This window comes from Dermacentor variabilis, chromosome 10, assembly GCF_050947875.1.
Source record: "Dermacentor variabilis isolate Ectoservices chromosome 10, ASM5094787v1, whole genome shotgun sequence".
In the NCBI taxonomy this organism is placed as follows: Eukaryota; Metazoa; Arthropoda; class Arachnida; order Ixodida; family Ixodidae; genus Dermacentor; species Dermacentor variabilis.
In genome coordinates this window covers 115,491,956-115,518,841 of record NC_134577.1, presented here as the reverse complement: position 1 = coordinate 115,518,841, position 26,886 = coordinate 115,491,956, and the positions used below count along the sequence as shown (strand labels likewise).

The following is a 26,886-nucleotide window of genomic DNA, read 5'->3' as shown; positions in this document are numbered from 1 at the left end:
TTCGTGATGTTGCACTGAGGTTTCACCATCAAATAAAAAAAAAAAAATGTGGGAGTTGGTTCTTCACCTTCTCTTCTGGTAAATGAACGAATTAATGAAATTAACGAAAGCAGTTTTCGAAAAATACTTTATCAATATAAGCTTATTTAGTGTGCCTTTGATGTACCTTTAAGTTGTTTATCAGCTTGTGACAAGGTTTGTCTGCACTGATTGCTGGCACCGTTCAGAAAAAAAGGAAAAGAAATTGAAGCCCACCGAAAGGACTTTTTCAGCCGTGCTCATGGCCACTACACTGCTTCGTCACTAACACTTTTCATTTTGTTGGTGAGCTAACCGGTGAGAATTAACTTGTGCGATTGAACAATGAGGTTAGTAAAACAGGGGCGTTGTGTCAAAGCTGCGCGTGGACGCTTTCTTGTTAAGGCTCTGAAATATTTCGCTGGCTGCTGAAAGTAGGGAACCGATCTCATCGCCTTCGAAGCACATGCGCACATGCCTTGCTGGTGCCATTAACAATGCACTTGGGTTTGAGGAATACCTTGAGGGGAAGGCCAAGGGGAATGTGGGTTTTTCCAGTGAATTTTGGAGCCCGCTTGTATTGTAGGATCTTTTATTACCTCCCTGTGTCCTGATCTCGCCCTAGTTGCCACTTTACCCACTAATGACTACAACTGCTGACATCCTTTGTAGCAGCAGGGGCACAGTGAAGGTCACGTTGAAACTGATGAACTGTTATCAGCACGCAGATTGGAATTGAGAGTATGACGAAATGTGATGAACATTGAAGGCTTCAGCATGGGAGCCTGGGTCACCATAAAATTAAAAAGCAGCAAAACAGTTGCCTAAGTACATTGTCTGAATCGGTCACATTACTGCAACATGCCTAAGTGACTGTTTCATCGCCTTTTTTATCTCATGTGAACAAGGCTCCATGAGGAAGCCAAAAAATTGCTCTACTATATCTTTTGTGGTTGATGCTTGTCATCATCTTGGATCAAAACACACATTAATTTGGCTCTTAAATGTGTGCATGTGTGCTTCCATGTGTAAAAAGTGTGTTACGCAGTAATGTTGCTTTCACTTCTGTGGTCCACAGTCACTGCAAGTTGAGCAGCTTGTGCAGAGAACTCAGTAGTTTTTAAGGAGAGCAACTCTCAAGTCATAACCCTGTTTTCCTAGTGGCCATATTGGCTAAGAACACATCTTGCTTTGTATATTCAGCTGTAATATTTTTGTGGAAGCTGCATGTATAACTGGCCTCCCATGCGGATACCTTACATTACCCTTCCTTTGTTTATATAGTGCGCAGCCTGCGTGCTTTTCAGTTTAAACATTTTCAACATGCAGTCTTCACTGCAGTCAACAGTGTTTTGTAGTGTGCTTGGCCGTCTTGACATGCATCCGTCAGCATGTTCTGATTTAATGTGTGTGTTTGGAGTATAGCTTAGCGTTGACTCTGCATTTATGTTCATATGTAACTGTGTCGCAGCTCTTGCCTGCATCCTCTTGGCTTTTTCCATTGTGCTAATGATGTAACTTTTTGTCATTGTGAAAGGTGCGTTTGACCAATGAGTGCTGTGGACACCAATGACAGGGGTTGCACAAGAGCTATGTATGCAAATTTCTTAGCGCCAAGTGCTTGTATGTTGTGAGGTAAGCGAATCAAAAGTAGGTTAGTGCTCAGAGTCGTCCGAGTGAAAGAAGCAGCAGTTTTCTCGCAAACTTTCAAAACATTTGCCTGCTTGAGTCGAAGTAGAAATTTTAATTGCAAGTATTCAGCAGGTGACAAGGAAAGAAGCCTGCGCTGTGTTGCTGAACAGGCAAGGTGTACAGAGCGAATCATGTGATGTGTATAGTTTCAATCAAATGCATCATTCAAGGTTTGTGGATGACAAGAGCAATTCCTTGCCATCAGCGTCAACTGACCTCCCCGGTCAAGAGCATTCCTTGGCACTTTCACAACACTGCTTTAAATAAGGTCAACCTGGTGCCCCTCTATGTAGGCGAATTTTTTTTTTTTTTAACAGTTGTGTTTGTGTTCAGGACTTGCTACAAACCTTAAAACATATTGCACCATGAAACATATTTGTTTTCTTTCATCACTGTTCTTGTACCTCAATGGCTGTGTTCACAGCTATGGAGATGACTTTGCATAAATTGCCTCTGAGGACTCTCTTGTATCCAAGTTTCTTTGTGGAGATGCTACTGCAAGCTTCCATTAGATGCTGATGTCGTGAAAAATAAAGATTTACTTTGAACGGTACCTTAGTTATGTAATTAACTCCGCAGGCCCAGCCTTAAGCATTGAGTAAGGGGGCTTTCGAAAATGAAGAGTCAACAATATTGCCTGTCTAAAAAAAAAAATGAAATTAGCCTAAAAAAATTACCTTTTAACATCAGCTCTGCAACATGAAAAAAAGAAAATGGTGCACCACAAAAACCTGCAATACCCATGTCAGAGCCTGATCCCCCTAACTCGGACAATGGCTCTTGCCAGCTTTGGAATGCCTGAACTCAACTGTTCAAACTAAAATGTACTGTACTTTTGTGTTTCAGAGTAGCTACAACATGTTGGTTTCTTTCTGCAAGCATTCTTGGGTTAAGGCACGAGATGGTATCCTCATGTGTAAAGACAGATGGAAAACCATCATTCAGAGGTTGAGAACACTGTGATTGCGGAATTACTTCACCAGTAGTATCAATAAGAATGACGTCAGAATGGTCACTTGGATTAATTAAGCGACAGAAACGTGAGACAAATTATTTGTAAAAGTGACAGCAACAAGACTTAAGGAATGATTGGCATTTTTTGTCGCAGTGATTGTGCCAATGCCACAATCAAATCTGTGATTTGGTTTTTGTCTGCCTACCTAAAAAGGCGCTCCTTTTGGTTGTTGAGCCAAGGTGCAGTTGTTGCAGTGACACAAATGTGCATCTAGAAAGGCACATTTGTGTCATTTGCAAGCCATAGCGATGGTTGCAGCTAGGAACAGTTTTTGTTACTAATAGAAAGATGCAGCCATCTCTATTCCTGATATTGCTATCAGGAATAGTATGATTGAGCCATGTTTCTGTTACTGTAATTATCAATGTGCATGAAGAGTCAATTATGAACAATAACACAACGCTTTCCAAGAGTACACTTATTTTCTAGTAGAATAAACTACATGTCATCTGGGCAAGATTCACTACTTATGCGAGGTGAAAGACAAAACATGAAGGTTGCAGTTGGAACATCATTGCATGTTTGAGTGTGGAAGTTTGATTACACTATTAGTACTTGTGACTGGAATATTGGCTGCACTGTTTACAAACAATTAGTTAAAACTGAGGCAAATATGGTCAATATATTTTTTTATCGTCCTGGAAAACTGTAGCACTTTTCATCTCTTTTCTTGAGCAGTCTCAAAGTAATCACAGGCTAAACTCAAAGTGGTGCCCATTAGTTTGATATTAGAGCTCAAAACTGATTCCACTTCTTTCTCATTGTAGTGTAGCAGACAAGTACCAGCTCAGATGGTGGGCCCTCGCAGCAGACACAATGTTTAGGTCAAGCTTATGTTTACAGAACTCGGTCACGAGTTGCTCATAGGTTTCCCACTTTTCTGATTTGCTGTCAAGTACACCATAGAATGTAAGGTAGGACCTCCTCTTACCTTCTAAATCACCAGCCTTGTCTTAGATTCAGCAATATCCAGTTCAGAGTTAGCGGCATTCTGACCGAAGCATGCCGACATCAGCCTGGACACCAAACTTTCGAGCTGGTTCTGAACTTTAAAACAGTACTGTCATCATTCACTGAAGACTTTTTTTTAGAGTGCAGTCCTCAGGCCCCCGTTCCTGTGTTGAGCATCGGCGTCTTTCATAACCGAGTGAACAAGCGCAGCAAAAGATGAAAGAGTGAACGCGGAGCACGGCAGGAGATGAAAGATGGCGAGAGTGAGGAAGAAAGCGGAGTAGGAGAGTATGGCAGCAGGGTGAGGAGGAAAGCAGAGTGCCACTTGCTCAGCGGCAGTGACCAGGCATGCGGTGAGCGCTATGGAAACAAAGCACTGGCGTGGTCTTCGGACCCACTGCACATGAGCTACTCCACCTGCGTTGTTGCCGCTAGAGAATGCGCTCCGCACGAGCCACGCTTTCATTCTGAACAATGAGCGCCGCAACTGGTGGAAACGCTTTGTATGCCGCTGCTGCCAATAGAGCTGCCCAAGCAGAGGCTTAGTGCCGCCACCGGGAGGACCCTGTCGCTCAAAATAAAATTCTTTGCCACAATATATCGCAAATCCAGAACACCTAAACAGCTGTACTCAAAATTTGCATTAGAGAGTATCATAATCATCGATATTTTTTTTTTTTTAGATGTAGAAGTGTGGGAAAAACAGTCGAGAACAGAGGGACTGCACACTGTCCACATGGCATGCAAGTGCTTTGTTGTCTTGATGTCTGTTTTTATATCCATGTGAATGTTGAGTACTTTGTCAAACAAACTGATTCGACCCTATTATGTACAAACTGCTCCATGTTTCATGTATGCATGACCTGATAGTTAGGCTGGGGAGGTGGAGTGCCCTGGCTTCAATCCCACCAGCGAATGCATAGCTTTTTTGCACTGACGAGGTACCGAATGAGGTGAGACAGGCACCTACCTACCCATGTACCAGAAAGCACATGGTAAGAGGCATTGCATTGAAAGCACTTGCGAGTGAGTGTTCATTGTCACGTAATTCAGGGAAAGATTGTGTTTGAGCAGTCCATTAACAAGGAAAAGAATGGCGTGGTGGGCATGGTGGTGGGGATGCATACAACCATTTCGGCGACTTGGTGGTTGAAGCATCCTGCTGCCGAGTTTGGTTTTCAGCTACCAGTACAGCTGCATTCCGATGGTGTTGGAATGTCCAAGTGCTTGAAATGATCTTGGAGCCCTCCCCTTAAGTGTCTTGATAGTTCCTTTACTCTGAATATCAGCATTTGGGTTTCTTGGTTGGTCATATTGAACTTTAGAACTAAATTTACAATTTAGAATGCGCTGACATTTACACTTCTTTATTCAGAAAGAGTGGACACACACACACACACACACACACACACACACACACACACACACACACACACACACACACACACACACACACACACACACACACACACACACACACACACACACACACACACACACACACACACACACACACACACACACACACACACACACACACACACACACACACACACACACACACACACACACACACACACACACACACACACACACACACACACACACACACACACACACACACACACACACACACACACACACACACACACACACACACACACACACACACACACACACACACACACACACACACACACACACACACACACACACACACACACACACACACACACACACACACACACACACACACACACACACACACACACACACACACACACACACACACACACACACACACACACACACACACACACACACACACACACACACACACACACACACACACACACACACACACACACACACACACACACACACACACACACACACACACACACACACACACACACACACACACACACACACACACACACACACACACACACACACACACACACACACATGTATTGCTAAGTGCTACTCGAAGATGATGTAGGCCCTTGGATTTAACCCATAAGTGGTCACTGCGTGATCTGAAGATGACAACATGGTCTGCTTTATGTTGGTGGACTTCGTGGCGAGTGCTTACTAGCCTTGTAAATGTATCCTGTAAATAGTTTCCCACCTACTGTGATTCCACATAAGAATGTAAACATACCAAAATAAAAAGGGCGAAAAAAAAATGAAGCCGATATGCAATGATGCCTTGTTTCAACTTCCATTAATGCCCAGCTACCACAACTTTTTGTTGTACTGTGCCAATTACGTTATGCTAACGCTCAATGCTCTCAACCAACTAATCTTGCTTCTTGGACGATTTCTCTATCAATTCTGATGCAGCACCCGTGCAGAATCCTAGAACACTTAAAATCCGGGCCACAGCTCCACTGCTGGCAATGATCCACTTCCAAATCTAGTACTGTCGTTTCTTCTAAGGTCACCTTCATGCTCATTCAGCTTATCTTTGAACTGATGGAAGTCAGTATTGTGTGTGTCCTCTTCTGTCACATGTCTTATGTTGTGCTGTTCTAAATCATTTACTGTATTTGAATGTTAAACGAAAATGAATGAATGAATGAAATCACTTGTATTTTGAGAAACAGATAACATACTTCTATATCTAACGGCTTGAATTGAATTTTGTGCTGGTAACATAAACTAAGTATCTTGAGCAGCTGAGGACTGTAATGCACTGATGCAATTTTTTAAAGGAATTGACCCCTCAGTGTCTCCGATTCCTTTCGCTCATGACATTGAGAGGGTCTTGACTCCGACAGCCTTACAATATCTTGAAGTAGCATACTGTGTTTATTTGCCTGCTCCAAAGATCATGTACCTTGTGATGCCATGAATGCATGCGACACTGGCTAAAACCCTAGTAACGTGTGTGCCACTGGCTGAAACCCTAGCAGAAGTCCAAATATGTGCGCACAGATACCTGAGAAAGTGGACTAAGAGAAGGCTGTCATTGTGGTGTACATTACATGTGCACACTCTGGCTTTGGTTTCCACTGCAGTGGGAAAAATTTAGTTCTTTCTCCTTTTCAAAAACTTAAGGGTATTGCAGACTGTCGAAACATCATTCATTTTTATTTGTGCAGCATAGTAAAAAAACGAAGAGAGAGCTTAATTTCTGCGATGCCTTACTTCTCTCTAGTTTGTTAGCTTAATGTTTTGTTCATGTGGTCATCCTCAATATGTTACCATGCATGCCAATCTTTGTGCTCCAAAATCATGGAACTGTCATCACAAAAACAGCTGTGCAAACAGGCTATTGCTGCTGTGTGAAGCTAAGTGGGAAACTAAGTATACTGCAGTGTTTAATAGGTTGTGATGGTCTCTTGGTCCTAGGCCAATATACATGTGCCCGTCTGGCCTAATGTTGTTCTTTTGGCGAGCAGGACACTGTGTCATGTGATACAAGCCCAACAATTTGTCATCCTGCTAAGATTTAGGAGACCTAGCTGGAATGCCAAATGCTGTTGTTTCCCTTGCACTTCATTCTGATCAATGCTGCAATATCTTCAACATGGCAAACAGTGAACGAACAGGACACTTTGTTCACTTCATTTGACATGTTGAATGTAAAGCAATTAACCCATCTTAAAACCCTCCTGCAAAATCTGCGACACCCTTTTTTGTCAGAGTCTTCTTCTACAGATCCTGATCTTGCAGTGTGCTGTATGCCTGTATCCGGAGAAGCTACCTCCTGCAAGTCTTTTATTTTGCAGCTCTAATTTCTTTCAAACAAATTTTGCAATTAGAAATTTTCAGGGTAACTGAAAGCACACAAAGAACTTAGGTGCTCAAGATGCCTGCTGGAGTAATGAGCTTTATTTTATTCCTTAGGGAAAAAGCAGCCATGGATCAAAGTACACTTTGGGGCACAAGCTTTTGTCATGCTTTTCTTGTCGATTATACAAAGCCAGTAGAAAATGCAATCAATGAAAACATGAAATATTCGTTTACTTTTTTCTTTTCACGACAATGTCTCATTTTATCTTTCAGTATCTTTTTTTTTTTGCTTTATGGTCGGTTGGATTCACATAGTTCCTACTAAACAAACATAGGTGCTCTCAGTTAGTCTGGTTATCCTCATTTTTAGACTGCAGTGCACAGGCTATCTCTATCATGCCAGACAGCACAGAAAATATTTCACTAATACATGGGTATGGAACATTGATTCACATGCTCATGGTAAGAGCATGATGGAAAGAGCATCCCCCCTCCCTCCTCGCTTTACCATGGAACATGAATCTCACAATAGATATTTGATCCACCTAATTGAAAGGCGCTTCTTAAAAATTTTTGCACCCATTTATGGTGTAATTTTGATGGACAACAGTGACGACTATCATTTTGTGTACACTTGTGCATTTTGACGCATAGAATTCTTAACAAAAACATTGTGAATCTTGTGCGCATTTGATTTCTATGCAGCTGTGTGTTGGAACACTGGGCTAGTCTTAGCGTCGCTTACCATTGTCACCAGGCAAGTAGCAGACACACAGCACTAAATGGAAATGGTCCCACATCAGGAGGTCTCATTGCAGTTTTTGACTTTGGGAACTCTTTCTGTATATTAGCATAGTGTGATCTTTCTAATCATCACAATAAAACTGATTCTGATTCTGAATGTTTCGGCTATGCTCAGCTATGTTCAACTATGCCATTTGAAGAGGTCAAACAAATGCTGTGTGCATTGAAGAAAAGACTTGGCTCTTCAAGCAACTCCGAAACAAGGCTCGATCGTTTGCAGAAGCGTAGGTCTTGGTGGAGACGTTGCCACGCAAAGCTGTAGAGCAGGCAAATCGCCAATGAACCAGGGCAACACAGGCGTTGGTGGTGAGCAGTTCGTCTCTTCTTCTGCGGTGTTTTGCGCCCCAACCATTAGGCCTCACGCCATAGGTACCGCGTCCAGCCGCCCCGTCGAAGAAACACCACAGAGAGCTTTAATGTTTGAGGAGTGAATGTCAACTTCAACTTAGCAGTGTTCTTAAAACAGCTTAAGGACGAGGATGAAAAGTACACATACAAAAGGATGGTGCGCTTGACTTCCAACTAGAGTTTATTTCAAACGACCGGTCATTTTATACACATTGGTGCATCAGGCATGCATCATCCGAAAGAGTACACATTCAATGAATTCACATGTCTACAGATATACCTGGAAAGAAATGACACCTCTTTTTCATGCAGCACCAAATGTGCAAAGCCGACACAGTTATCAACTGCTTTGCTCATATAATATGCTTCAACTGTTTCACATTCAACACCTGTCCTGTTGCGTGTGTACTTTTAGTCCTCAGTACTGATTCAAGAACACGGTCAAGATGAACCAACTCGCCCAAATCAAGGTACTCTTGCTTCAATTCAAGTATGCAATAATTTTGGCATAGGTGCTCAGTGGTGCCACTGACAAACTGATATTTGGAGCAATTTTCGGAGCAACAAAATGTTAATTTTTAAGCAGTTTGGAGCCCCCAAATAAAGATTTTGGTGCACTTTGTCGCAAATGAATGCCAACTGCTAGACAGGCTATTTCAAAGACTTAAACTTGACAAGCGTTATTCAAGAAATTATTTGCTCGCTGTAAAACAATGTTTATCTGCCTCTAAATACAATAAATTAGAAACTGAAATTTCGGTATCCCTTTAATTTAAGTAAAGACAACAAACTTGTTCACACGGCGTGCTGTAATTAGTTTATTTCAAATTATGCGAAGCTGCTCCGATGTTGCCTTTTGCATCATATGAATTTTTTATTGAGAGCTGCCAGCTTAGCCATATGTTCAGCAAGGCTAGAGCTAGCATCAGCAAGAAACACCGGGACAGACTCAATGTCAACCTCTTCTGAGCCAGGCTGGCCTTGATGAGCTCCTGGTAACGCTCAAGTATTGCTTTGGAAACCATGCACTTTTCAATGGTCTGCTTTTCCTCGTAAAGCTGAAACCTCTGCTCAGCAACTGGCTGATTCCCAACTGGCGCCGACCGATTATTCGGACACCAGCAATTCAGGCAAGCTTGATTATTCCGATTACTTTGGGGCACCTTCACTGGCCCATAAGTACCGCCAAAATTTCGGACACCTTAGAGGGCCCATTACCAAGTCTGGCCAGTTTGAGCTGACAAGCGCAGAGCATACAATGCGCGGCAACGATCGTATTTGCAAGAAATTACATTGTTACGCGCCGCGGAAAGATCTTTCTCCTCGTGGCCAGTGCGCTCCAAGCCAGACAGTGACGTACTCGTGTCCCAGCGCCTATGTACTTGGGTCCGCAGTGTGACGTCGCTCGTGGCGACACATAAGTTTGAGAATTATTCAAGGCACGATCTGTTATTTGTGTGATCTGTTGCTTGAATTGACAAACTGAGGTTTAGAGAAATAATAGAACACACAAACGGAATGTCTGTCTGTTTTTTGTTTTACTTCGGACCGAAGCAAGAGAGATGCGCTTCTGCTTAGTCTGCTTGTTCCTACGGCTGTGCAGTCACGTGTGCAGGTATCGAAGCTATGCCATTTTCTACCACGTTCCAGAGCACGATCATGCTCGGCGGTCTGCTTGTGCCTGCCTCAGTATTCGTGTAGCATTGAATTATACCACTAGTCATGTGTCCCTGTGCACAGCACGCAAAACCATGTGCTGCGCAAAACGAGACATCACAACCGCTCGCGCGCAATGCTGTCACCGGAAGTGCGTAGCGCCAAAAAAAAAAAAAAATCGAGAAGGCGGGGCCTGTGACATATGCGTCACGCGATCCTCGAGGTCCGGTATGGGAGAACGCAGAGAAGGAATTTCGCTTGCGGAGGCTAGACAGGGCGAGTGGCGAGAGCGTCTTGCTTGGCAGTAGAGCCCGCCTGCTGAAATCATGTGTTCATGGCACTGATATATTTCTATCTCAGCTATTAATGAGCCGATTTGAAAATATTTTTCGACTGAATGCTCCCGAGAGGACATGTAACAACGTGCAGTGTGTGACCAAAATTTACTATGGGGCCTGGTGAGGGGCCCTTTAAGGAATGCGGTTCAATAATTTGCACTCCGCCTGCATGATTGCATGCTAATTTGACTATCGAGTTGAGCGTAAATAGTGATATTTTGGCTTTGATACGCAGCTGGTATCGCCACGGCAAGGTATTCGACCATGTTGCTGATACCCCCTCGAAACCGAAACTAGCAAAGCCTAATTAATCAAGCACAGACTGCACCCAAACCGTAAGATAAGTGAATCCCAGCAAGCCATTCGTGAGTCCCGCAGTGCTGGTTCCATGTGTCTAGCGTTTGTTCATTCATGCGTTAAATAGTGGTATGGTACTAGTGACTTCCAAGTTGTTTAACCCCTGGTACTTCGGAGGTGCCTCCGACACCTGCACCGACGAGGACAATGACTGTTGCTAAAAATAAAGCGGCTGTCATTCGGCAATGATAGCGCGGTCGACCTCTGGGCTGCAATTTTGTAGCACTGCATGGCTCAATTCTATATGACGCCCTTATCATCTACCATTCACGGCCGGCTGTACCATTGAAAATGGAGGCAGAGCGCCACTCTTACCAATGACAAAGCACAAAAAGGAGTGGCACCGGAAAAGGCATTGCTACAAAGTGCATTCGATGCATGCACTGACTGCATTTTCAACTATCTGGGGCAACTGCATGACAAGGCACTGTGCCAGGAAGGCTATCGTCCGTCAATGTCTCGTGCCAATCAGACGAAATGTCACGCAAGCGATCGTCCAAAAAATAAAGCCGACATTTGTCAATGCATTGCTGCATGCACGTACGCTTATCTACGATCTGGGGATGTATTCTGCGACCATGACTTTTGGCAATACTGTCGCCTTGGCCACGCCTTCACCATTGGCGCGTGCTGATTGGCTGTTTTAGCAAAACAGACGAGCTGCTTGGCTGGTTGAGCACTACCTCCTCCGATTTTGCACAACCAGCCAATCAGCGTGTGCCTGATGGCAATGCTATTGCGGAAGTAACACAGTCACCAAACGTGATTGTTGCAGAATCAGGGTTGCCACGTTTGGCTGCTGCACGCCAAACTGGCTATTTTTGAAGGCTTGTGGCAGGAAAATTTTCATGGTTGGCTACTTGGCTACTTCCTGGCTACATTTAAAAGCAACATTCTTCTACAAGAACTACAAACAAACCAGATAAAATATAACAAATAAATGGTACAATTCGCTGTACTATGCCTCTTATGCCACACACAAAGTGGAACGACCATCCTCACTATGTCTATTTGGAAGGGAGGATGCAACCTCCACATTGCAACTGACAAAATTCACTCAACAAGAACACCTTGTGGCTCCGTTCCATGGAAAGTCTCCTCTTATAGGCGATTCCTCACAAAATTATAAGGTGGGAACAGAAGCTTTATTAAGGTTCCATGATGAAATTGAGTAAAGGCATGTGAGAACATATCAATGTACAGCTATAAAATTACCAACGAAACACTTTTCTTAAGTCATAAGAAATCCCGACTAGTATATGATATCCCCTTGCAAAGTTGAGATATGGCACAGGGATATATTGACTTGTGTATTTATATTTATCGGGCGACCACATTTCGCAGCCTAACAAATGTTATCGCACAGCGCGGGACGCGCCTGCATGTATCTAAAGTTTCTGGAAAGTTATCTATGCTTCTACCTGCTGTCTGTTGTCGCCGAACCATGTGTTATCTGATTTCATCGCGTGACGCGAATGGTGTAGAACTTTGTAGAAGGCACGCGGGTCCCAATGATTAGTCTGGAACATTCGATGACTGCTGTATAAAAGCCGACGCGCTGGACCCGCTGATCAGATTTTCGCCGATCGCCGATCGTGTTCACCGCTATCGTTGTGCTATAAGTGTAGCCTGTTTTTGTGGACACAGGTTCGCTCAATAAAAGTTAGTTTGGTTTTTCACAGTATTGCTACTGTGTTCTTCAATGTCACCACCACGTGACAATATTGACAAATGACTAAACAGCGAGAATTGTACACGCAACATATTTGCTGGTAATAGAGCTCAGTGAGAACCACTTATGTTTACCTTAATCATTTATACAGGGATAACAATTTCTGAATACTTATACAGTGTTACCAGTTCTAACTCGACCTCTGAAGTCGCATTTTAAGTAAGTCGAAGCACACTAAACATAACAGATCCAAAAGGAGCAGTTAATAATCGGCTACTGCAATGTTTTCCCCTTAAGTTGTTCGCCATGGTGGCATCATGGCGACATTTTTTACTACTTTTTAAGCACCTGTAATGAGCTGGCTACTTTTATGACTATTTTTCGCGATTTCCTGGCTACTTTTCCCTTTTTGGACCTGGTCACACCGCACAGAATACGTCCACTGGTCAGCCTGTATCTCGCCGTCACTCGCAGATGCAGATGCGTCTGACGCTGGTGACACAAAATCCCACGAAAGCGAACATATTTCCGAAAATGGTCATAGAAGAATACGACACACTTTTTTTAGCCACTCGTGGAATAAAGCCACTTGTTTTCTGGTGATTTTGGATATGTTGAACTCACGATTATTCGGTCATTTAAGCAGTCACCATCGAGCAGTCGCTAATTTTGGTGCACTTTGGTCCAAAATCGTATTATTTTATCAGGATGGTACAGGAACTCTCGTTTGGCGCGCAGTTGATGAGAGAGATAACATGTCAAAGTGAAGGAAGAAATGAAGCTGAGAGCCAAGGCTATGCTTTGTAATGGCATATGTTTAACATGTGCACTGCAATTCCCTAATTGCAAGGAAAGGAGTTTCTGTGCAAGATATGTGCCGTTTTAAGGTGGTGTGATCTCGCCATTTTGATATTCAGGAAACACAGGAGTTAAACATATTCAATACCCCCTGGGATATTCTGAAGTCCTCTCACGCACACATACAGCTGCACGTGCAGTACTATTGCAGAATTCACAGGGCTCGAGACCATGAGCCATTTTTTTACTTTCCTTGTACGCAAGAAGAGCTGAACTGGTCCAGAAAAAAGCTTCAACTATTAATTTCTGTTGTTGCACATGCCTCCAGATGCCTTCACATTAAAAAAGTGCCCCACCTACAGCTTAGCCATGTGTACAACACTGTACTTCCACGCAACCTGCAGGAAAAGGTACTTTCAGGGATGGAGAAGCTGCAATAATAGCGCTTTTTTTTTTTTTGCAAGTCTACCATGTTTTTGTTGCACATGATTAGGTACTGTATGCCTTTCTTTGTTGTAATATAGAGGCTAGAAAAGAAAAGGTATGTTGTGTAACCTCGTGTACAACAAGGTGCAGTCAACTGAAAAAGTTTAAAGACCACAGGTTCTGAATATCTTTGAGGCCTCTGAATGTCCCCTGGTATTAGAACTTCCAGTTCATACCAGTAGTAACTATACACAAACAACATAGTGTTGTTTATGGGTTTGTTCTTGGCTTCGCTCAGAAACTGCATAGAAATATAAAATTTTCTCTGATCCTGTGGTCCACAAGCTTTCGCGGTTGACTGTACATTGTGGACTTGGGGAAGCAAGCCTAGAAAATGTCTTAGCAATTGTGAACCAATATGGCCACCGTTTAGCCTAATGCAACTTCAATTAAGGTAGAAGAGAAGTTTAGTTAAATTGACACACAAAGGAGAGAAGGGAGCTCCACTGCAGAGATTACCCTTTATTACAGAGCCAAAAATAAAAGCGTCTTCAACAACCAATAGTACAGGCTGTTACTTGAGTACAGGCAAGAAGGCAAACTCACAGTCAACAGTTGTGGCTCACAAGCAGCACTCTGTTATAAAACATAACTCCGTGTACATTTATTCACAGCTACATTTTGCAACAGTGGTTATACTTAAGGCTTCATTTAGACCAGCACCAAATTGCTAGCTATTCAATCAACAACCTTCTCAATTGAAGGCAGAAGCAGGTAAAAATGATTAAAATGTGCCACAGTGCATCAGCCCAAAGGATAACAAAGAAATAATAATAATAAAAAAAATGCGCAAGTGTATATTTAAGAAAAGCAAGGACTAGATCAAAACTACCAAAATAGGCATTTCTAGATGGGCTTAGAGCTGCATGAGTCACCCATTTTATAAAATAACACTAAACAAAAGAGAATCACAAAATTTCACACAAGGGCAAGACTGATTTGGCAAGCCTGGCCTAAAAAAAAAGAGCAAAAAGTAGTTTAAGGAAAGACCATTCGCCCTTCTGGCATCAATATTTCTCTCGGAGGAAAAACTCGAAAGAAAAGTCGTTTCCCTTTCCAACACACCGGCCTTTGCAATCAGCTCACGTGTTGTTCGGTTCCTCAATACATCCGACGCTTCATGAGCTGGTCATCACGGTTGTTACATGCAGCACAACAATACAGATAACGAAAGACCAAGTAGAACAGCAAGCAGACAACACAGCACAACAAACAGCGAGAGCTCCGTGCAATCCTTAAAATTAATACTGCAGTCAAGAGCAGCGAAGGCACACATCTGTTCCAGAATAATGCTTCGCAATTCATCATCACTGGCTTAATTCATGTCCACTGCAAAATGAAAGACTCCTCATGTTTCATCAGTCAAGCGAGTCGTATGACTGCAGATTTTCTAATCTCACCTCACCATTGAATTTCCTACAAAAATCACTGGGGGACTCTGGTGCTGGCCCAGCTGTCACGGCAGTGCATGGATTTGTCTAATCTTTGAGCTTATGGATCCAGATGTTCTTGTTGAAATATTGATTCCACCATATCTTTCCAAATTCCCAAGCAACCGTATCTTCCGAAACGCACAAAGCCAATTAATATTTGCACACACACATAATCATTGTGAATTGTTGCATTTATAATGTAATATATTTTGTTGAAAGTGATCGACCTGCAAAGTGATAAAGCTGTTTGAAGCCAGGAGGAGGTTGTTTAAGCAAATCCCCATAGAACCCATGCTGGCTAAAACACCGTGCTTTGCGGCTACTGCAAACACTAGCAGCACAGTTCAAGCTAGTAATTTTTGTAGGTAACTCTGTGTGCCACACCACCTAAAAGTCTGCTGTCCTTGGCCAGTTATCTTTTCTTAACCTTTAACTTCCTATAGATGAGCTGGGCGAGTCCACAACAAAAAGTATCAATTTATCACAGCAAGGACAATCTTGGTGCGTCCACACACCCAGTTCTGTTTTTCTGTCGTAGACAGCTCTGAAAAACATATTGCCACCTGCAGTAGTGGGCACAGTGCAAGAGAAGAGGCAAGAAGAACGAGAAGGAAGAAGTGCGCATGCTACCCCCGCCCGCTCGATAACCAGGTCCCACCGCCGTGTATTTCGGGAGCCAGCTGTCTGCATTAAACGTCGCGAGTCCTCTTTGAAGACACACGTGACAATATGAAATCTCAACAGGGGCCTTTTTAAAGTTTGCGAAAGAAAAAAAGGCGTCGCTGTTGTCATTTGGGGACACACTGGGTGAGGCCACATTAACCGAGGCCACATTAAGTGAGGCCTTCCTACAAGACTAAATGTGATCCCACATGGCAATGAACTCTCACAGGGCATAGAAGTCGTGTTTGGGATGTTCCATTTTTTTTTTTTACTTTATTGGTGCTAAAAAAGGAAGCTTCAAGCTGTGCAATGACGTCAACTTTATTTAGCATTAAAAATATTTTTGATCTGTGTTCTCTAAATAAATATATAATTCTGAATATGTTTCTGGCATTTATTTATGAGCCGATTCATCAAGCATTAAAAAAATCTGTATTTTGAGAATGCTTTTTTAAAAAAATTAATTTGGCAGTCAAATGGGAGATGTGCCAAACTCCACACCTTCCGTTTGACCTTAAGCTGCTTTCTTCTGGTCCACTTCTCTAAAATTACATTTCTGTAAAGCTGTGCCATGTAGAGTTTACTACGTCCCTTATAAATGTTATCTCATCAATTACACTGAATTGTGTCACTCTGGCTCTAGATGCTTGAATTGAACGCCTTAATTGTCAGTACAAAGTGGCTTCAAAGTGGATTAAGGATATAAAACCCTGATCAAATCCGTGACATTTGTAAGCACCAGGGTCCAAGTTATTGCAAGTCGACTGCAGTGTAAAATGATAAATAAATAAAGCTTGTCTTTTCTTCCAACCAGTCTTTTGTCAAAGGCAGTTGTTGCAATAGGGAACTGTTGCCAATTTTTTTGGTGTCACACCTATCACAAATAGATAACATTGTTCAGATCTCCAGCATTCTCTTGTGTAGACCGCTCTGTAATAAATTGTCTTGTGGTGCCCAAAACATTGCATAAATGCTTTCTTTGATGAATATTCAGTCGTGCCAAGTGCGGCGAGATGAGATATGTTTACTGAGTCAGCAATTTTATCAGTGGATACAACTAACTTGACGATCGAGAACGATATCTTACCATGCCTGTCATCCCTCCTGTGCTTTCTCTCAAATAAGATGGACTGATGGGCTTACTAAGCTCACTGATGTAGATAGAGAAGGCACAGGTGCAGGGACTGCTTTGGAAAAGGATGTTCCAGAGAAGGTTTCATTAGGCCTGTGATGCCAATGATCGGAAGTGCTCTGGAGCAAATGAAAATGCGCCAGCTCATTAATAAATCTGCTGAGTGTGCACCCCCAGACGCAACATCTTGAAATCAATCGTATGATGGAACCCCATCAGGTTGGGAAAGAACATGATGAGAGATGATTACAAACGCTGACAACAAAAGATTTAGTGAGCTTAATGTTATGGCTTCCACACGGGAGCATTGTTCACAACATAATTAAAGAAACAAAAAAATAGATTAAGTATGCCACATAATTTGGCCGAGATGCTTAGCATATATGGGTGGTAAATTACCATAATTTCCGTTGAGAATTCCCGTCACAGTTTAAATGTGTAGCAGGCTCTACATAAAGATGCATGATTATACAGTTGACTTCCATTAATTTGACCCTGACGCAACCAACAAAACTGATTGAATTATCCGACGGGTGAAATAAAAAAAAAAAAAAAAGCACCGCTGGTTTATGTGGCAGTATTTGCCCCATTCTACCACGCCCCCGAATCAGACATGCATGCACTTTCTAGGAATTAAAATAGTTAAGTAATGTAGGAATAACAAATCTAACATGCACCAGATTTTCTTGGAAGAAAGATCGTTGCACAAAGACAGCCAGTTTTCTAAAATCAGCTTTGACACACGTTTTATTTAAACATCAGCTCCGCCGCGATACACCCACGTTATGCGGTAAAGCATGCGACCGTTGCTAAGGCAGTTTTGACCTTATGCTCGATTGCACTGTGCAGGCAATTTTCGGCCCAATTTTCTTTAAAAAAAGAAAGGCATGCCTAAGAATCAGGCAAATTTCATAATCAAACGCTGTGAGCTACAGTTATTGCTTGAACATCTTTCTAGGACGGGCCAAAAATGGATGAGAGATGATTTGTTTAATGCATTCACTGTCCCCTAAGCTCCGCCGGGATGACATTGCCACTAAAGGGGTCGCTGTTGGGGTCACTATAGGGGTCACTATAGGGGTTAGGCTTACGTGTGTTGAGTAGTACTGAAATTGGGGGTCATAGGAATGCATGGGTGCTGGCCGAGACCTTAGGTCGGGATCAAATTAATCGAGTTTGAATGAACAGAAGTTTACTGTATTCTTTTCGTTTGCAATCACACGTTCCTGTTACCTGTCGATATTATGGCCTGATGAAACACAATGCATCAGCAAGCAAACACAACGATCTCATTGTGATCAATGTTCACATGTAGGAGCCCAAACATTAACATCAATTACTAAATCTTTTGTAGTCTGTGTTTGTCTTCATACTGTGTCGAGACAACAGTTCGGGATCGGTGCTTATGCAAGAAAGGCTAGCAGTAAAGGCCTGCAAATGTGTGCTTGCAGGTGCTGTTTAATGGTTTAGTATGTGGCCTTACGCTGTTTGGCTATGAGCATCCATATTATTTCTCATCGTGCTTCTTAAGGAGTGTTTGAACAGCAGTGCCACCATGTAAAGGCTGAATGCAAGACAGTGACCCAGCAGTAGTCATTTGAAAAGCAAGCATGAGAGGCTTATTTAGGGGTGCAGAAGAAGAGTTCACTTCCAGAATAAAAAAAAAGTGCCTATGGTACTTGGTGAAATTATACAAAAGCAAGCAAAATCTTTTTCTAAAAAACAAAAATACAGATATCTCAAAATTTTTTTTTAATTGACACAGAAAAACCTAAAAGAAAGGACTAATAAGGAGCAAGTAACAATGCACAACCAGCGCATACACTTGAATGGCTTGCCATAAATAAGGTGACCTAAACTTTGAGTAATACTGCAGCTGCTGCTGCATGGCGCCTGCACCTATGCAGAGTCAGTAACCAAATCACGGCAACACTTAAACTCCTTAACAATAGAGTGTTTTAGCCTGCCCAAGAACTTCTTACCTTTTGCGATTCACTGGCTTACTAGAGAGTTATACGGTAGCAACAGCACTGGTAGCAACATCTTATGATCCTTCATCTAACCACAAAGCCATCTTTACATTTTTGTGCTTCACGAGTGTTCTCGTAGAAAAAAAAGAAAAGTCACGATTACACCACTGCCATAAATTTACACCAGCAGCGAAGTAGATCACACTTGGTTACTGCAAAAATGGCTATGTTTCTCCGGCCGAGATCTGTGCCACCAGGTGGTGCCACCAACCCGGCTTCTCATGTTTGCATCATCAGTAATTGGGTAATCTGCAAATGGTAAAAAGTTTGCGGACAAGCTACAACTCTCTAATAACAAGGAACAAAAGTGGATACCTGATATGTCTGGATTAAAACATAAACTAAGAAACACTCCAGTGAGTGAATGCACTTAAAATCACAGCATGCAGGAGGAGGTCACTCACAAACAGACAAACAGAACAAACAAACAGCCAACAAAATGTAGTCACAAGACAAACACAGTTGGCCAAGTAATGCAAGCCTTCTGAAGCCGAGCTCTCGGCACATGCCATAGTCGCAAGCATGCAGGACATTTGATTGTCTGTGTACGAGTTCAAAGCTTACGAAAAAGAACCACTCACTAGTCTTGGCAAGCTTTAGTAAGCACGTACAGCCAGAGCTCAATAAAACGAACACCGATATAATGAATTATCAGTTATAACAAAGTAAATTAAATGTGTTTCTCATCGTTATCAGAATATAAGCAGTATGTGCTCATAAGAAATATCAGACCAATAACTTTCTCACCTAATGCAACTTCATTATAACGAGGTTTGACTGTACCAAAGAGTACTGCCAGTTGCTCTTGGGTATGTAAAGTCTAGGAGAGGCCTTGACCAGTGCGTGCTGTGTTTAATATAGCCACATTGTGTCACGCATCACACCACTCTTCACCCCACCACCAAAGTGCCCTTATTTGACTAATTCCACATGTGCACTTTGGCTGTTGTTTTCCTCTGCATCTTGCGTTCTTCAATAAGCTTTACTTGGTAGTGCACATTTATTGGTCCCATTTTCTCATCTGTTCAAAAGAACAGACCAATGGGCTTAATTGATATTGCATTATGTAATGTGGAGTGCATATGGGGCACGCAATATGACGGAGAAGATTCCATGTCTTCCGTCTTCTGCTGTTCCCTGTCTGAGCAACACATCGTGTAATCTTCTGTCCATTGTTTCCTGCGCCACGTGGCGTCATGCAACCACATCAACTCATCTAGCTTTCGATTCTGCTACACTACCGTTCTCACAGAGAGACTTGTTTCAGCCTAAGCCCATTGTATGAGAGTCACTACAAGCTCACCCACAAGGCATGCCCAACAGATCTGCCCTTGGCAGCTTGCTGACAACAAATAAACACATTCGTGGTGCTCCACTGACCACAGCACAGAATCAAAACTCATGACTGCTACGCACAAAAGGCAACACAATCAGGCTGCTGTCTCAAAAGGACTCCCCGTGTGGAACTTATTTTGGCCACTATGCTGAAACAGGTACTTTCTGACATAAGCACACACATTCACAAAGCCATCAGGTCAGCTGGCTTGCACTTCATGTTGACAGCTGTCCATGACAGAAAAAGGTGAATCAAAAGGTGGCAGTCTTTGCTTTCCTGTTAGCTTTAGGAGCACCCAAACATCAAGATGCAATCTCAAAAGCAGCAAAGGTTATCTGGTATTTGTTGGCGAGACCACAGGAAACAGTATCCTGCTACATCGTTATTTCTCAAAGCATGCAAGCAAGCAGTGCTCTAGCCATAATGTGCTAGACGTTAACGTTGCTTCAAAGGCTGCCACTGTTACACTGTGAACATCACAAAATGTGACGCCACAAATGCGCACGTTAGTACTGTATTTTCCGTTGTATATGCAAAATTTTTTTCTGAATTTGTGTATATGTCACATGTTTTTTCTTCACTTTTTGACGGTGAGTCTTATAGAACTGTGCGACTTATATACGTTTTCTTTCTTTTCTTTCAGAAAGAACTGCTATCAAAATTGGATTGGATGCTATGGCCACATAAAGCACGCTGAATTGACCTGTTCTGGCAGTTGCTACGGGTTGTCTGCGCACTATGGAGGTACCGGGTTCTTCTTGTGATGGAGCTGCGAAGCACCATGTTAGGACGGAGCAGCAATGCAAGCGGCGGCAGGCCGGCCACAAGTCGACCGACCCCAAAGTCATCCCATCTGCAGGTCGTTTTCAAGATACGGCACGTGCCGCTGCGCAAACTACGCAGTTGCTGCCGGAGTACAAGCCGCACCCCCCTCCCTCTCGTACTGCCTTCCCACTTTCCTCCCATGTGCGGGATTCGGTTCACCGTTGCACACTTTCACTCGCACATACAGCACACGGCGCGTGGGGATGATTTTCTCGCCCTTGGCCTTTAAGCGAAACATCACGGCAACCACGATGGCGGAAATGCGCCTGGAGTGTCCAGATCATTGCTTGCGCATGACCCGCGTTCGCAAAGTAAAACATCACTGTATCTTTTTAAAATTGCATACCAAATGAACAGGTGTGTCTTGTACACCGGTGCAACTTACACACATTTTTTTTTTTTTTGAGAGACTGCCGTTCTGAGGCAGTTGCAACTTATAGACCGGAAAATACGGTGCTACGCATGGTGGTCATGCCACGCTCCATGCATTAATTTTTTTGTGTACTCTTTTTCTGATCGGTTAGGATGCAGAGAGGCAAGAGGGCATTGTCAGGAAACCTCAAGACAGAAAGTGCGCATAGTACCAGCTCAGAAATATGAATCACAAGTTCCGAGGAAGTGGCGATGGAAAGAAAAAAAAAAGCACTATTTACCAGTCCTGTGCATTTTATGGTTTACTCAGAGCAACCGCTAGAAAGTTAAAGTACTGTAATCTATAACAGCAACAGCCGTTACAGGTTCTTCCCTTTAGCCAAGATGATGTGGTTCTCGCTTGCCGATATTGTGCTGCCCTCTAGTGTGTCTAATGCAAAACACATAAGTAGAGCGTATTCAAAGGCAAGCTAGTTAGTAGGTGACCATAATTAAAAACAGAATAAAAATAATTGAGAATAAAAAGAAAACAATAAAAATGGGGCATGGAACTGAGAAACATACAAGGCGCGCTCACGCGGTAGTGCATGAAAGCGACATTTCCTATACATCTAGAATTGACAGTGGCCATCCTTTGTCTGATGTTTCCTCCCTGCTTTTGCAGTTGGTACTCCTTGACTTTTGCATGTCATCCATTTTGTTGTTCTTTCACCACATTTATGCTGCAACCAATGTAGTACTAAATCAGACAGTTGAGAGTGACAGCCTGCACTATGTCCATGACTCATTTCTGTGTTTTTACGCTACTTTTTCCATAATGGATGCATAAGAACAAAAAACAAAGACATCAAATAGGGCACCTGTTTAGGAATGTTGCTAAATGTAATCAATGCCGATGGGTTTTCGTTCACAAATAGTCTGCCACTTCACATATTCTTGTCCTTGATTTACACGTAAAAACCGCCGAATATCAAGCTGTTGCATCAAACATGAAATATGTAAACAAACAACCATCTGCGCTGACGACAGCAAGGGAGGGTAGTGCAAAACTAGAATTGTCAATGAAGTTGAGGAACACTAAGCTCATAGACTACACAATCAGAAAGCTTCATAAGCAGTGGCACTTCGTGATGGGCTAGTTGGTGGACAGCTAGCTATTAGACGAGGGGCGCAAATTAGGACGGGATGTATCTTAATTTGAGCCCCTCGTCTAATAGCTTCATAAGCAGGAGCTTGCTCTTACTATGACGAGAGTAACGACTTACACGCCCATGAGGGAAAGGCCAGGGGATCTTTTTGTGTAGGTTTCGTGCTACTCGTTTGTCTTCAATGAATTCAAGTGTACAAGGCTGTCTATGATTTCAGGAGTTATGCATCATATCTTAAAAAGAGCTGTTTAGTTGGGTGAGTTGGTTTGTTATACAGAGTAAAATTAAAACAGTGCAATGAAAGGTGCTTTGGTGACATTAGTTTTCCACGCATGTGCAGACCATGAACTGTTCATTTACGTCTTCCTGAAATACACCAGTTATTAAAGAAGGAAAGACCCCGTACAGTTCCTTGATTTGCCCATATATTTCTTTGCATTCTTAATCCTTTCAATGCCGTGTATGAGTCTTTCTTGGTTACAATTATTTTTTTATCAAAAGATGCCAAGGACGAGTCTGACTTGTTCAAGCATTTGGGGCTTGTTCAAAGTGCCGGTAACAAGATGGGCTTGTCCACTCCATTTTAACATTTAAGAAATCTCTCTCTTTGGCTGCCTAGAGGGTCTAGCAAGTCCATTCATCCGCCAAAAGGGGAAATGGCAGCTTCCAGTAGCATATTGCCATGCTCACTACAAAAATGTGGATATAAATTCATTGAGTCATCAAGCTTGGAAGGCTTGCTTCTACATCAAAACATTGACAGTGATGGCAGTGTTTCCAGTGCATGTTTAAAGCTCTAGAATGTATGTGTAGTATCAAGGATTTGCGACAGAAGTGAACCGCCATTCTAAAAGGTCTAGTACACCGCTCTTGTTATTTGGTATTTTTAGACACTAGTTTCGAATTTACTGCCCACATAATTTTTGAATCTGCAAATAATTCTTCTATCCTGATGTGCAATAAAGAAAAAGTCCTTTCCTGAACATTTTATTTTTTGCAGGCACTTAAAAGGTCACTTTATTCCTTTATTGTATCTGTCCTTTGCACACCTGAGGAGTGAATGGTGGTATCTAGTGAAACCATGCATCGAGGCTATCTGTATGGGTGAGTGTGAAGGATCAAATGTATAGAAATGGTTGAGGACAGACTAGGGAAACCTTGGCACCGGAGGTTTCATATAAGCAGCGAGGATAGCATGTCGACAATCCTCTTTGTAAATCTACACGCTTGGTATTCAGTGCCCTAGAGCGCATGCACAATTCCAGCAATGCAACTTTTTTTTTTTTATATATGTTGTGCACGCTAGGGGGCATGCATGATGCCACCAATACCCACCACGTTATTGTCACATTGAATATCGTAATGAATTATCATTGCAAAAGCTGAATTTTTTGCATCCTCTGGTCATGCCACTCATAAAAAAAATTGTCAAGGTGGGTTAGTTGGTTGCTACCGTTTAGCACATTGCAAAGCTGAAGGCAACACGTAGAGAAAGCAAAGAACAAAACTGATGGGACAAGCACTGGCCTAGCGCTCGTTTTGTCTGTTTCAGTTCTTCCTTTGCATGCATCGTTTCTCCAATTTTGACCTGCTGAAATGAATACAAATTGACAGGGCCTTCAGCCTTTTCAACAATGCTTTCTAGATGGCAGCCAAAACTGTCTGCACACATACAGTCTTCATAAATAAATTTCAAACTGCACAAGTGACAAGTTCCCTCGCTGGGCGCTGTTTGTGAGAAGCCTGTGAAGTCCCTTTCAGTGCCTCAGGCGTGATAAAAGTTCTACAGAGAGACCACCTTATGGCCCAGCAAAAGACCTAGCCAGGTACGGTAGCTTGAAAGCTTTAAATGTCACCTGTGGTTAAAACAATGGGAGTACCAAGGACACACAAAAGAAAGCAAGTGCCATGTGCCTAACAGTACTGCTGAAACTGGTACAGTAATGATTAAAAAAAGAAAGGTTTAGAATGAAAACAACATTTCTGGCTGGAATGCCACATTTCTGGCCACTTCCAACTCCCTCTTCACCTGTATTGTTTGAATAGCTGAGGTACCTTGCCATTTCATGCACTTTTTAGGAAGCGCCATATAGCACAGGAAGTTTCATACTGTAGCTGGGCAACGTGATGGCTGGTTAATATTTCCAGATCACTCTTACAGTATTCTGCAATTCCACAATAAAAAAAAAATAAATTAAATTACAGGGTTTGTCCCAAAGGAAAACGACAGGCTGCAATAGGCTCCACATTCATTTGACGAACAAGCTCCAGAACAATTTAGACTGCCTGGATTTCTTTTAACATTTGCACGCAAAGAAAAGTGCCAGAGTGTTCTTGCATTCCGCACACTTCAGAATGCGACTGCCACAACTGGGATTCCAACCCGCGACCTTGTGCTCGAGCTGCAGAATGCCTGAGTTGATACTGCGGATGGATACTGCAGGGGTTTTCCACACCCGGTGTCAAATCTGCAACAGTTCTGCCCTGGACGAAACACCCCAAACAAAAAAGAAGTTTGGACTCTTTGGGGCATACTTGTTTCCAAACAATAATCATCATGCGTCTTGCTTGCATTTCCTTTCTTGAAAATTCTGTGCTCGCTACTTTCCTGTACGGGGATGCTGCGTCACGCCAATAATGCACATGCCGTTCGGGGCCAGGATAATTTACCAGGCACGCAGCATTAAAGAAAGGCATGCAAGATGGGTGACGATTATGCTTTGGGGACAAGAGAGGTCCTAAAGCATGCAAACTTTTCTAAGGGTGTAGCGCAAAACATGATGCCCTGCTCTGGAGTGAGCTCACCGGATTGCACGTTTAGAGCCTGCCAACAAGACCACATCCACAGAGAGCAATGAGTAGGTGACCTCCACCTGCTGCTTGGCACTGATGGTTGGACTAGTTCCCTGGTACCGGTGCTCTGTGATTCTAGAATCCCAGGCAGCATTTTGGGTGCCAAGCACTCAGCATTCAGGAGAGATGCCCTGTAACAGTATGGGCTTGCGAGAACTGGGCAGGGTAGCCCATCCCTGATGTAGAGAGCGGCGAAGAGGCGTTCCTGGTCACATCCATCAAAGTGAGTGCGGCAGCTGGTTTGTGGAACCGTCCCGGTCGGGCTCGAGGATGGTCTCGTCCTCGTCTTCGGGGTCGGCATGAGGCATCTGCAAGCAGAGTCTGAAAACATGCAAGAGTAAACTGTTGCTTGACGGCTATCAAGAGTGCGCAAACATTCAAATGTTCATAGCTGTTCTAGCACAAAAAAAAATTCAAGGCTTTCCAGAAACTTCAGAGCTCTACAAAGCACTTTCAAGAGCCAGAAAGTCAATTAACACTTAGAGGTGATAATGATAGAGGCCAGCATGGTTGCCTGTAGTTTCAAATTCATCCCACTGCTCCCATGATTCTGCTGTTATCTGGTCAGACATGCCTGTGTCACTATAAGCTTGGCAACTACTTTCAAGGAGTTACCGATACAGCTAATGTTACTAATGCGAGAGTGTTAACGTGATACACTCGAACCGACTTATAACGATGCCGGTTTTAACAATATATTCGTTATAACAATGAGAAGCTGCTGCACCGTCGACTTTTGTATGTTTTTCATGGTGAAATAACCCAGTTACTACAATGCCCCGATGCCGCATTATCGGTTATAACGATGAAGTCTGGCTGCTGGGTGTCCAAGTTAAAAGGTAGTGAAATGCGAAATCCTTGAAAAGAAAAAAAGAAAACGAGAAATTCGAGCAGCTGCACGATGGGCTGCTGCTCGAACAGCCGCCGCATGCTCATTTTCCAGCCATCTTTGCATGGCTCTCTCCCGTCGCCCTTCCACCTCTTCGAACACGAATGGACTGCGCCCATAGCTCTGTGCCACGCCACCCTCCGAAACACGAATGGACCGCACCAACTGTGCTGCTCGCACATTGCTCGCACATTGCTCGCACGTTGCTCGCACGTTGCTTGCACGTTGCTCGCTGGCTCCTCATTCAGCGTAGTTCTGCAAACAGCTTAATTGCTCGCGTTAGTTTTTGTTGCTTGTGTCAAAGTTCTTCATGGCCACGTGGTTTCTCA

The 26,886-nt window shown here is 43.0% G+C and overlaps 1 protein-coding gene across 2 annotated transcripts in view; it reads right to left on the bottom strand.

The window, feature by feature from the left end:
• Positions 1-14,318: 14,318 nt before the first annotated feature.
• LOC142560888 (proton-coupled folate transporter-like) overlaps positions 14,319-26,886 on the bottom strand; it is a 137,630-nt gene continuing 125,062 nt past the window's right edge. For both annotated transcript variants that reach the window (XM_075673299.1, XM_075673300.1), the window contains exon 8: positions 14,319-25,989. In XM_075673299.1, coding sequence (XP_075529414.1) covers positions 25,887-25,989 — 103 coding nt within the window. In that variant the 3' untranslated portion in view covers positions 14,319-25,886. The remainder of the gene's footprint in view (positions 25,990-26,886) is intronic.